Genomic DNA, 12,331 nt, shown 5'->3' with positions numbered 1-12,331 from the left:
GCATAAAATCAATATTTTAAAAAGAGAAATATTAATATCTGCATGTAGTGACTCACAGCTATAATCCCAGCTGAAAGGTTGAGTGTTCTGAAAGGATTTGGTGTTCAAGGCCACAAGGCCAGCTTCAGCTATATAGAGAATTTGAGATCAGTCTGTACCTTTCTTGAAAAACTAAAAAAAAAAATAAAAATAAAATTAAAAAAAATGTTTATGGAGGACTTTCTGTGTGCCACACCTGCACTGTAGTGAGGAGCATGAGACATCATGGAAGCACCCAGAACTGGTACTTACTCCAGACTTGGGGTGGGAGTCAAAGGATTTTCTGGAGACAGTAGCCTTTCAGCTGAGGCCTGAAGCATGTTTGGAATGGCAGAACAAAGAACATTCAGATAGAGGAATGTGTACAGAGACTGGAGGAGAAAATGGAGCATGGCCATGATAGGAGCTGGAAGAAACTAGTACACATTGCATATATAGTATGAGGTAAGAGGCAGTGACAAATGAGACCCGAGAGGTTAGCACAACCTGACAAGCTATGTACTCATTCAGTCCTGTTAGCTATGGCAAGAAACTCAAGCTTTATTTTGGGGCTATAGGAAGGCAAGCAGCGCAGGGTTTTATGTAGCACATTTGGTGACAAAGACAGATCTCTGTCTTTTTTACAGTCAAGCTGAGGTTAGACATAGCCATTTAGGAAGAAAAATGAAGATGCACAAGTCACTGTACATTGGCTGAAGCTGAGATCGCTCTGCTACAAGGGAGAACAGGAGACCTCTTGGGGCCTGACAGGGTGCGTTGTAGTAACAAGTTAGAATGGGAGGTTAGACTGAAGAGATAAAGCTGGGTGTGGCAGCTCACCTATAGTCCCAGCACTTAAGTGGAAGCAGGGAGAGCAGGCATTTGAGGCCATTCTCAGTTACATAGTAAATTTGAGGCCAGGCTAAGATACATGAGTTCCTGTCTCAAAAAGAAAAGAAAGAAGCCAGGTGGTTATGGTACACACCTTTAATCCCAGCACTTGGGAGGCAGAGATAGGCAAATCTGTGAATTTGAGGCTTGCCTAGTCTACATCAGAGTTAAAGGCCAGCCTGATTCACAGAGCAAATTCCAGGACAGCCAGGGTTACATACAGAGAAACCCTGTCTCAAACAAAACAAAAGGTTGAAGAAATAGTCAAAGAAATCTAGTCTGGAAGGATCTAGGAGAGAATAATACATCCCTAATCATAGGGGACTTTCAGTATGAGGTTGTAGATTCAGATTTCTGCAAAAGTTGTGGCAGTGGTATACAAACTTGAGGGTGTGAGGGTAGTCTGGAGAATTTACTAAAATCTAGTTTCTAGATTTCATTCCCAGCAGTTCCAATTTAGACTGCTGCTGGGGTCTTTGAGAAGCTGCATTTCCTGTGCATCTCCATGAATTCTGATGGAGTAAGTAGTTCACACTTTGAGAACATCACTGTGGGATCCATAACTCAAGAAGGCCATAATGGTGTGGAACCATGGTGGCTTTGGGAGCAGTCTGGAATGGAGTGGTAGAGCCACATGCCACAGGTAGTGGCAAATGAGCAGGGGGCAAGAGGAAAATCCGTGTTTAGCATCTCTGACCTGCTCTTCCCAGCTCCCTGAAGTCCACACCAACAGCTGTGACAACATCTCCCAGTTCTCTGTGGACAGCATCACCAGCCAGGAGAGCAAGGAGCCTGTGTTTATTGCAGCAGGGGACATCCGGTATGGCCAGATCCCATCATCCCTCATTTTCATCTTTTTTTCCAGACTCCGCTTGTCTCTTTATCCCTTTCCTGTGTCTACTCACCAGCTGTCACCCTGTCTTTCTCCTTTGTCCCATTATTCTGTCCTTGTCCTGCGGCCACTATACTTGAGTCAGTGAAGATACAATTGTGGCATTGCTTTAGCTACTACAAAAAGAAATGACATTTTAAGAGAGTTCCAAAAAGAAGCAAGTGCCTCAGAGGGCATTTGAGCATCATTCTCAAAGTTGCCCTTGACTAGCATGTGCAGACCCTGGGTTCAGTTCCCAGCACCACGAGAAAACCCAAAACCAAGAATCAAAGTGAGATCTCAAAATTGTATCCTTCACTTTGAGGGGAGAGAGGAGACTTTGTTGAAGGTTCAGATTCTGGAGTCACACCCATTCTGAATCAATATTGGGATAGAGTAATGAGGAAACCCAGGTTCTTTGCATGATCATAAGCCACCAGGTTAGCAAAATAATGCTATTGATTATGCTTCTTCTGAATTTCCTAATGCCAAGGTTCCCATCTGTGTGCCCAGAATCTAGAAACAGTGGCAAGGAAACGGGGGTAAAGGCATTGCAGCTCTGAGATAACTCTTCCAAATAAATTGTGTATTTTCTTCCTACTAGACGGCGCCTTTCAGAACAGCTGGCTCACACTCCCACAGCCTTCAAACGAGACCCTGAAGACCCTTCCGCAGTTGCCCTCAAAGAGCCCTGGCAGGAGAAAGTGCGGTGAGGAGGGTAGAGGGTGGAAGGGGGTCTTGGTACTCCTCAGTGCTCCAAGGCATCTGCAGGTGCTCACATCATCCTCTCCAGTGCCTTTCCACCTCTAAACACTCCTTCAGACTTTACTGCAGGCCGAGTCCTTACCCTGCCATCACCCTGTGACTTCTGTCTTCATAGGAGGATCAGAGAAGGCTCCCCGTATGGTCATCTTCCTAATTGGCGGCTCCTGTCAGTCATTGTCAAGTGTGGAGATGACCTTCGGCAGGAGCTGCTGGCTTTCCAGGTGTTGAAGCAACTGCAGGTGAGGAAAGGAAACAAACACACGGGGGAAGGGGCAATGAAAGGAAAGACTCAGTGCAACTCCAGCACTCTTGAGGACCACACAGGCTTTCTCAGGGAGCTCTGCTGAGTACCTGCTTCTACCCAGGCTGAATGGGAAGATTAAATTGAAACTGGCTTGTCTTTCTCCAGAGCGCAGCCACATGATGAACAGCTCTATGGTGGCCTCTGTTGGTTTTTTCTAGAACTACATCTTCTCTCTTCTGACCACTGAATGTGCCACGTTTGTCTTTTTTTGATTGAGAGTGTGATTTCACATAGGGGCGTATGTAGTTCAAGCTAGCCTCGAACCCAGTTACAGCCAAAGGCAGCCTTGCACTCTTAATTCTTTTGCCTTCACCTCCCAAGTGCTAGGACTATGTGTGTGCACCATCAGGCTTTGGGTTTGTCTTTAAAATCAGAACTTCCCTATCTGGGATGGATGGGTTTACTGTGTGCTGAGGTATTTGGGTTTTGTCTTTTTTTTTTTTTAAGATATATTCATTTTTATTTATGTGTATGGATGTTTTCTGTGCATGTATGTGTATAGTGTCCATAGAGGCCAGAGCAGGGTGTCAGATCCCCTGGAACTGGAGTTAGAGTTGTGAGAAGCCAAGTAGATGCTAGGAACTGAACCCAAATCCCATGTAAGTGTAGTGCTCTTAACCCCTGAACCATTTCTCTAGCCCTTGCTTTGTCTTTTTGAGACAGGGTCTCACTCTGTAGTTCACATTTACCTGGAACTCATTAAGTAGTTCAGGCTGGCCTTGAATTCATGACAATCCTTATGTCTTAGCTTGAGTACTTGGATTACAGGTGTAAACTACTGTGCCTGGCTATACTGTGTTGAGATCACCTGGTCTCCTGGGTTGGTTACCTGCAAAAGGATTCACCTGTTCAATCCAATGCTTTATAATACTTGTTTGTAGTTTTTCTTTGGTTGTTTGTTTTTTGTTTTTCTTTTTCCAGACAGGGTTTCTCTGTGTAGTCCTGGCTGTCCTGGAACTCGCTCTGTAGACCAGGCTGGCCTCAAACTCAAGAGATCCACCTGCCTTTGCCTCCCGAGTGCTGGGATCAAGGGTGTGTGACAACACTGACTGACTTGTTTGCAGGTTTTTTGAATAGTGGAGGTGACCTGAACTTTCTCCTGGTTTTTGGTTTTGTTTTTAGAAAGGATCTCACTTGTAGCCTCAGCCCAATGTTACTTGCTTTGTACCCTCTGTACACTCAGCAAATGTCAGTATGTCCTTGTGCCATACCCTCCTACCTCAGCTTCCCAAATACTAGGGTTATAGTATGTGACACATGGCTTAAGTGCTTCTTGCATTTTGTTTTGCTTTTGAGACAGGATCTTGTGACCTCTGACTCTCACTTGTAAACAATGTTGATCTCAAACGCCTGAGCCTCCTGCCTCTGCCTTCCACATGCTTGGAACACAGGCTTATGCCATCACATCCAGTAGTATTTTAATTTTTACAATTTATTTTTATTTTATGTACATTGGTGTTTTGCCTGTATATGTGTCTGTGTGAGGGTGTCAGAAACCCTGGAACTGGAGTTACAGACAGGTGTGAGCTATCATGTGGGTGCTGGGAATTGAACCCAGGTCCTCTGGGAGAGCAGCCAGTGCTCTCAACCACTGAGCCATGTCTCCAGCCCCATATTTTCATTTTCTAGAGATGCTTTCTCTGCCCTTAAGTCTCATATTTTTATTATTCAAACTTATATTAATAGCTCCTCCTCTTATTTAGGAGGCGACAGTGAGGTTTCCTGTTCTCTCTGTGTGTAGTCTCCTCCTTTTGCCAGGCCCTGGACTTCCTTTTCAAACTTCCAGGTTCTGTTATTTGTGGTTGTGTACACCTGTAATCTTAGAATGTGTAAAGTGGAGACAGGGATCATGAATCGAAGACTAGCCTGGGCTACATAAGTCCCTATCTCAAACAAAAAACTTCCGGGTTCTTAGTAAGTCAGTGAGTCTTGCGTATTTAATGCCCTTCAATCCAAGATATCAAGGGAGAGAGGTTGGGGAGAAGAAAACATTATTATTTTCTAGTTTGAAGAAAGATGAACCACTCTTGGTACCTTTGTGTCTCTTCACAGTCGATTTGGGAGCAGGAGCGAGTGCCTCTTTGGATTAAGCCATATAAGATTCTTGTGATTTCAGCCGACAGTGGCATGATTGAACCAGTAGTCAATGCTGTGTCCATCCATCAGGTGAAGAAACAGTCACAGCTCTCCTTGCTCGATTACTTCCTACAGGAACATGGCAGTTATACCACTGAGGCATTCCTCAGTGCCCAGCGCAATTTTGTGCAAAGTTGTGCTGGCTACTGCTTGGTCTGCTATCTATTGCAAGTCAAGGACAGGTAAGTGACTTGTGCCCTCATCCTAATTTTTCACAAGGGTCTTCTCTGTCCCTTTACATATAGTCCTCAGTTGATGGAGTAAGTAGTTCACACTTTGAGAACATCACTGTGGGATCCATAACTCAAGAAGGCCATAATGGAAAAATAAGCAAAGCATATTTTTAGGAAAGATTTGTTTGTGTGACATTAAGCCAAAGAGGCAGACTGACAAGCGCTGGAGGAAATGAGAAAAGAAACAAGAGGACGCAAGGGTGAAGATTTGAGTGGGTAGAGCGGAGGGTAAGGGAGAACGAGGACAGAGAGGGCTGTGGAGACAAGATGAGGAGATGTTCATTGGGATCAAGCCTTGGGTAGCAAGGAGTGACATTGTCTTTCATTATGCGACTAAAGAGTTTGGGGATTTGTTCTTGTTTTTTGAGACAGGGTCTTACTATGTGACCTTGGCTGTCCTGGAACTTGATATGTAAACCAGGCTGGTCTTGAACTCACAGAGATCTTCCTGCCTCTGCTTCCCGCGTGTTGGAATCAAAGGCCTTTGTCACCACAATCAGCAAGAATTTTATTTTGCAGGATAGGAATGATATTTTCTGATCTGTAGATGCCATATGATGCTGTAGGGTTAAGGTCAGGGTCCTTAGTAAGAAAGCAAAAGATACTAGAACCTGGCACAAAGGTAGTGTCAGTGACTGAAAACAGAAAGGAAATGGATGGGGAATACCATGGAGATAATCTTGAAATTCCCAGTCAAAGCTTTCCTTTCTTCTCATTCCAACATGATTTCCCAAACTTTTATACGTATGGGTGTTTTTCCTAAATGTATATCTGTGTATGCCTAGTGGCAGTGGAGACCATAAGAGGGCATTGGCTCTTCTGGAACTGGCTTCCATGTGTGCTAAAAAGTAACTCCTCATCCTCTGAAGGAGTACATGTACTCTTAACAGTGAGTTCTCTCTCCAGTACCCAATTTCCACAATTTTAAGCATCTTTTGTTTTGCCTGGACTGTCACTTCTCTTAATATCACATGATTTTTATAAGGCCTAACTTCACATAGGTGAAGCATTGATAATACCTATGCTCTGCAGTCTTAAGAATATCTTCAAGTGATTTGAGGTTTGTGACCTAAATGCTCCTTTTGGTTGTACCTCTCCCTGAGAAGACAGTGGCTGGGGCCTGGCATGCTGGCTTAGTGGATTAAAGCTATTGCTCAGTCCCCAGAACCAATTCCAGAGTTGTCATCTGAACTACACACACACACACACACACACACACACACACACATATTGGCAGGAGCTATACCATATGCACACATAGTAACACTAAAAAAATAAATTTTAAAAGGAAATGATAGTCTGTTTCCAGGGCTCCCAGTGACATGGCACCCAATTACATTAGTCAGTCAAGCAGCTTCTCAGAAACTAGCATCATCTATTTAGTGACTGTATACCACATATGACCATGGCCTCATTACATCAACTGAGAACCTCATCAAGTGAGTGCTCCCTCATGAGGAAGATAAGGGTCAGAAGTAGCTTTGGGAGACTGTAGTCATTCCACCCTGCTAGCAAAGGCTAGCAAAGGCTCAGGGTGAGAGAGCTGGATTGCAAGTTTTAGACTATCCCTGAGCTTTAGGATTTTGAAGCCCAGGGCTCAGCTACAAGATTGACTAAGTGAGAACAGGGAAGCTTGGTGTGGGAGGTCCTTCTGTCTATGTGTTGCTTTTATTAGTTAATGAATAAAGAATTGCTTTGGACTTACCTACCTAAGTTCTGCCTAAGGTTCTCAGCTGAATGCTGGGAAAAAGAAGGGTGTAGTCGGAGAGATGCCATGGATCCGCGCCAGAGATAGAGAGCAGATGCATTCTTTACATCGGCATAAATAGTATATGAGGCCACGCCCAAGTGAGCAGTAACTAACTGTAGGATTTCCTACAGCTGAAGCTAGCACTAGTTAGACCTCAGGAATTTCATTTTAGAAACTGATATGTAAAAACAATAAAATAGAAAGTAAATAAAACCACCAAGAGAAAACGTTTGGAAGATGAAAGTCTTTCCCTTTGGTGTAGCAGGGAACTGATAACCTTATTTTTTTTATTAATGTATGAGTTTTTACTTGCATGTATTTCGGTGCACCACCTGCATAGTGTGCCCAACAGAACCAGATAGCATCAGGTCCCTTGGGAATAGAGTTACAGATGGTTCTTAGCTACTATATGGGTGTTGGGAATTGAACCTGGGTCCTCTGGAAGAGCAGCCAGTGCTTTTCACTGCTGAACCATCTCTCCAGCCCCTGCTGAACTATTCCTAATAACCTAAAAAATAGATGTTGGTGATGTAGCTCAGGTTGAAGAGTGCTTTGCTTAGCATGCACAGTGCTCTGAGTTTGGTCCCCATTAACACATTAACACTGGGGGTAGAGGAAGTAAGTGCAAGATTATCCTAGCATTTTTAAAATTTCTGGAAGCACCTCACAAAATAGTGGTTACAAAGAAGAGAAAGTTATTGGTGTTGATCAACTGTAGGTCTAGGCTTCAACTTGTTATAAAATCACACATACTCACACCCCAGGTGATGTCACACACTTGTAGTCCCAGCACTTGGGAGGCAGAGGTAAGCGAATATCAGGTCAGCCTGGTTCACAAAGGGAGTTCCAGGACAGCCAGAGCTGGTACACAGAGAAACCCTGCCTTGAAAACCAAACAGGTAACACATACTCAACATAGTCACATAAAGCAAACCAAAATTGGTCATCCTTGCTTTAAGCAAGTCTGAAATAAAGAAGTGTGCCATGTTGGCCAAAACTATTGCCTGTCACTTCAAATTGGGCCTCGCATGCAGAATATGCTAGAGTATGCACTGTTATCAATCAGGTGGTTTTATCATCAGTACAAGCCTGCCAGAACAAGCCCAGGAAGAACAAACCATTCAAATTTTTAAATGGAATTTGCCAGAGTTTATTTTCTACTGCATTTTTATTTTCCATGTATTTTGCTTGCAAGTATGTTTGCACACCATGTTTGTGCCTGGTATCCACGAAGGCCAGAAGAGAGTGACAGATACCCTAAAATTGGAGTTACAGTAAACTGCCATGTGGGTGCTGAGAACCAAACCTTTGTCCTTTGGAAAAGCAGTCAGTGTTCTTTACTGTTCATCTCCCCATCTCCCCAATGCTGCTTTTTAAAAAGGGGGGTGGGGTAGGGAAGGCCGAGGATGTAGCTCAGTTGGTAGAGTTTATCTAGAATGCACAAAGGCCAGGGTTCAGTCTCCAGTGTCTCTTAAGACCAGGTATACGGGCACACACTTGGAAGATAGCAAGCAAAGGAATATCAGAAGCTCCAGGTCATCTCCATGTTCCAGGCCAGCTTGGGGTACATGAGACTGTCTTAGAATAAAAAATAACATCAAAGGCATATGGACTCATTTTTCATGTCACATATTCCATATTCAGTTTGAATATGGAAAGTTTTTCTCGTTCATAGCTAAGGCTACAGAAAGGTAACCAGTTTCTGATACCTGTGCACTGTTGTGGGTTTTCTCTGTGTATCAGGGAAAAGTTAGCTCAGCAACGGTGGACCAAAATAATAATTTTTATATCATTACTTGGACAGATCCAATGTTAAAATTCACTTCTTCCTTTTATTGCTAGAAAATGTTCACTCTGTTATCCTTGCATTAATATCTTAGTAGGTTTGGAGGGAAAGTTGACAAAACTGTCACTTGTGGGGGGAAAATCATGTCCATTGCTCTGGTGCAACCAAGAAACTTACCTCCTTTTATTAAGTGTACTTCAGGGATTTCTAATAGTATGAATTTCCAGTAAGTGGAATTTGTTATGTTCTGAGTTTTAAAGGGTGAAATATGAATACATTTTAAAATGTATCCCCAAAAATGTCACTGTCAAGACAAACAAGAAAACAGTAAATTAGGACAAATAAAAACAAAACAAATCCTTCCTTTAAAAGAGAGTCTTAAGGCAACTTTGCAGGTAGAAGCTGTCTCTGGTAGTTAGCAGAATAAGAGAAACTGGCTTTGGGACTCTGGGCGGGGGTGGGAGTGTCATTTTTTTGCTCTGGCCCTCTAGATTGTGTGGACACTGTTACTTTGTTAGTGCTTCTCCACAACTGGAAGGACTCAGCCTGGCTCAGACAAGGTGGCCCTCAGATGGAGCATGTGTGCTCAACCTAACAAAGCATCCATTGATAGTGAGAAAGCTGGCTGTGCTGAAAAGGCCAGGTCTCACATGTTTAGCATGTTAATTGTTCTTCCCGTGGGACTCACCAAGACCTGGGATTTATCTCCCTTTAACTCTTCTTCCTCTACAGCTGGCCTGTAGTCTACCTCTCCTAAGGTTTGTATGCAAGTGATTTGCCCTACACTGTTGTAGATAGACTTTAACTCTTCTCAAACAGACATGATGGCTCATTTGTATAATCTTAGCACTTGAGAGGCTAAGGAGAAGGACTGCCATGACTTTGAGGCTGACTTGGGCCACATTAAGTTCCAGGCCAGCCTAAGCTACAGTGTAACATCTTTAAAAGAAAGGGGGGGGGGATGTTGGGGAGAGAGTTCAGTCCATGAAGTTATTGCTATAAAATCATGAGGACCTGAGTTCAATCCCCAGAACCCACATTAAAAAGTCAGATGTGGTGGCACAAGCAGAAACCAAATGATGCCCTGGGGCAAGCTGCTCTAGGAACCCAGTATTCAAGAGGCCGAGGTAGATGGATCTCTGAAAAGTTTGAGGCCAATTTAGTGAGTGCTGACCAGCCTGGCAGGGCTACATAGTAAGACCCTGTCTCTCAAAAATAAAATAAAATAAAATATAATTGTAGATGGCTTCTTAAGAACAATGCCTTAAGGTGAATTCTGGCCTCCACACAAGTGCATGAATGTAGACCCACATGAACATGGACACACATAAATACAAAATAATAAATTGTCTTCAGTCGGCTTGCTTCTAATTGTTCTGTACTGATGGGGCTTTTGTTCTACAGTGGGTTGATTAAAAATTAAAATCCATGCACTCAGGCGGTAGAGGCAGGTGACTCTGAGTTTGAGGCCAATTTGGTCTACATAGTAAGTACCACCAGATCAGCTGGGGCTACACAGTGAGACCCTACCTAAAAAAAATAAATAAACAGGTAAATTGATGCTGAATGAGGGCCTCTCCTCATTTAGACAGCTAGCTATTGGATACTTAGAGGCCTTCCCTTACATCTGTGTTTATTACTAAATCTAGCTCAAAGTTGGGTACTAGAAGTGCAATTTTTGGGAAATTAGCATGTATTACAGTCTGGCCTCAAAGTCTTTGTATTTGAGAATGACCATTAATTTAGATCTTATAGCCTCTACCTCCCAAGTGCTAGAATTATAGGCAAGTGCCATTATTTACATCCCGTTTATGCTGTAAGGACACAAAGCTAGAAACCCAGGGCTTCCTACACGATAGGCAAACACTCCACTAACCAAGCTACATCCTCAGCCCTGTGACAATCTTAAAACTATTTTTAAGCTGATAATTGAATTTTATACCCCAGTCTTTGTAGTTTTCAGACTTTTCATTGCTAGTTTTAGGTCCTGAGAAATTGACCTAGACTTGTAAGCAAGAGGAACCAGAAACATGGCTGTCTTGATTATGGTGAGGCCAGTGCTGCAGCTTGAGATCCACTGAAGCCAAACTTACTGTTGCCTCTTCCTCCTCCCCTTCCTCAGGCACAATGGGAACATTCTTCTCGACGCAGAAGGTCACATCATCCACATCGACTTTGGCTTCATCCTCTCCAGCTCACCCCGAAACCTGGGCTTCGAGACATCAGCCTTTAAGCTGACCACTGAGTTTGTGGATGTGAGTCAAAAAAAAGAGAGGTGCCTCCAGGGCTCACTGTGTTCTTCCTGTGAGGATGAGCTGATGGGCTCCCCCAAATCAGGAAGGAACAGAACAGAAATGGCAGTAAGTCAGGATGAGGCAGTATTTCCTGGGAGCTTTTTGTGAAAATAGTGAAATCTACCATGATTGCCTTAAGGAAGTTCTGGGAGGCCCATGGGAAAGGACCCACCAGAATTCCACTGTGCACACACTCATCCTACTTCCAGGTAATGGGCGGCCTGAACGGCGACATGTTCAACTACTACAAGATGCTCATGCTGCAAGGGCTGATTGCTGCTCGGAAGCATATGGACAAGGTGGTGCAGATTGTGGAGATCATGCAGCAAGGTGCGGCTGGGGGAGCCCAGGGCCTGGACTGCCTGTTTGAGTTTCCTGGAACCTAGAATTTTAGGAAGTTGATCCCACCTAAAGACACAGGTGGGGGAGGGCTTCTCAGGGGGGTTTCCATTTCCCCTTTAGAATACTCTTCTTCACGCTAGCAGAAGGGTGGGGGGGGTGCAAGAGGAAAGTAACAGCAGAAAGCTCTTAGGTACCCTCATAGAGAAAACACCCATCTTCGGCCTCCTGGTATTTCTGTCTCCTTCTCTGCTAATTCTGGTGCTTCTACCCACTGTCCTCCCATCACACTTGATGTAACTGCCCTGGCCTCAGCCACCACTCCAAGCTACTTTCCTTTTCTTAATAATCTATCCTGCTCTGAACTGAGTTCTTCCTGACTCTCATCTTTTACCATTCACTCAGCTGCTACCCCAGTCCCTCAGTCATTTGCATAGTATCCCTTATCCCAATTCCTCTGGGCTCCCACTTATACCCTCCCCCGCAAAAAAAACCCTTCCAGATATTTACCCCACCTAAGCTGCCAGTCTCCTCCCCATCCTTGCCCATACCCCACAGGTTGCCGCCGTTGCTCAGGAGCATCTCTGTCTGGCCCCGTGGTGACGGTGGCCCAGGTCATCTGTGAGTGTCAGACCTAGCATAGGCAGAGGCCTGCAACCAGATAAGTGCACGGCCCATTCCCAGAGATTTTTCCCAGCCTCCCCTCTGGACCCTAAGACTTCTCTCCAATGCTTATTGGGGGATACTGTGGGCTTGCCTTTCCCTGGGCTGCCCACACAGAGGAACTAAAGCGTATGGGATGAGAATGGACTGAGGGCCTCCCAACTGCTTTTCTCTGCACAAGCAGAATTGTTCTATACCACCAGGAATCCCTGTGGCGGGGAGGGAAGGAGTACTTTATTATACTTGTAGCTCTGTTCCCTTTGTCTACTAACTACTAGCCT

General features: G+C 44.2%; 1 protein-coding gene across 5 annotated transcripts in view; it reads left to right on the top strand.

Annotated features, from left to right (window-relative positions):
* Pi4kb (phosphatidylinositol 4-kinase beta) overlaps positions 1–12,331 on the top strand; it is a 36,369-nt gene that overhangs the window by 23,148 nt on the left and 890 nt on the right. For 3 of the 5 annotated variants that reach the window (XM_048427844.3, XM_085678021.2, XM_085678022.2), the window contains 6 exons: positions 1,620–1,729; positions 2,385–2,489; positions 2,661–2,784; positions 4,902–5,167; positions 10,877–11,009; positions 11,258–11,378. In XM_048427844.3, coding sequence (XP_048283801.2) covers positions 1,620–1,729; positions 2,385–2,489; positions 2,661–2,784; positions 4,902–5,167; positions 10,877–11,009; positions 11,258–11,378 — 859 coding nt within the window. Of the gene's footprint in view, positions 1–1,619; positions 1,730–2,384; positions 2,490–2,660; positions 2,785–4,901; positions 5,168–10,876; positions 11,010–11,257; positions 11,379–11,945; positions 12,009–12,331 lie in introns of all 5 variants that reach the window. The other 2 variants (XM_048427848.3, XM_048427847.3) reach the window with 1 other exon arrangement.

This window comes from Myodes glareolus, chromosome 17, assembly GCF_982192425.1.
Source record: "Myodes glareolus chromosome 17, mMyoGla1.1, whole genome shotgun sequence".
Taxonomy (NCBI): domain Eukaryota; kingdom Metazoa; phylum Chordata; class Mammalia; order Rodentia; family Cricetidae; genus Myodes; species Myodes glareolus.
Note: the sequence above shows the minus strand (reverse complement) of the source record. Positions and strands in the feature narration are given on the sequence as shown.